The sequence below is a fragment of the Nestor notabilis genome, unplaced genomic scaffold (assembly GCF_000696875.1).
Source record: "Nestor notabilis isolate BGI_N333 unplaced genomic scaffold, ASM69687v1 scaffold14134, whole genome shotgun sequence".
In the NCBI taxonomy this organism is placed as follows: Eukaryota; Metazoa; Chordata; class Aves; order Psittaciformes; family Psittacidae; genus Nestor; species Nestor notabilis.
Genome location: NW_009924360.1, coordinates 1,912 through 2,314, shown reverse-complemented (window position 1 = coordinate 2,314; position 403 = coordinate 1,912). Strand labels below are relative to the sequence as shown.

At 66.0% G+C, this 403-nt stretch overlaps 1 protein-coding gene across 1 annotated transcript in view; it reads left to right on the top strand.

Annotated features, from left to right (window-relative positions):
• Positions 1-203: 203 nt before the first annotated feature.
• The window catches only part of LOC104404203 (serine/threonine-protein phosphatase 2A 65 kDa regulatory subunit A alpha isoform-like), a gene marked incomplete at both ends in the record, with an annotated part of 2,046 nt that continues 1,846 nt past the window's right edge, over positions 204-403 (top strand). The window contains one exon of the mRNA XM_010012578.1: positions 204-400. Within this exon, the coding sequence (XP_010010880.1) occupies positions 204-400 (197 nt within the window). The remainder of the gene's footprint in view (positions 401-403) is intronic.

Below are 403 nucleotides of genomic sequence, written 5' to 3'. Positions count from 1 at the left end.
ATAGGGACCCACAGTGACCCATAGAGACCCATAGCCCCATAACCCAGCCCCATAGTGACCCATAGTGCCCCATAGCACCCCCTAACCCTGCCCCGTAGTGCCCCATAACCCATCCCTGCAGCACCCCATGACCCAGCCCCACATCGCCCCATAGCGCTGCCCCATAACGCCACCCCACACCCCAGCCCCACATCGCCCCATAGCGCCGCCCCACGTCGCCCCGCAGTGCCCCGAGGTGCGGCTGAACATCATCTCGAACCTGGACTGCGTGAACGAGGTGATCGGGATCCGGCAGCTCTCCCAGTCCCTGCTCCCGGCCATCGTGGAGCTGGCTGAGGACGCCAAGTGGCGCGTGCGCCTCGCCATCATCGAGTACATGCCCCTGCTGGCGGGGGAGGCGGTA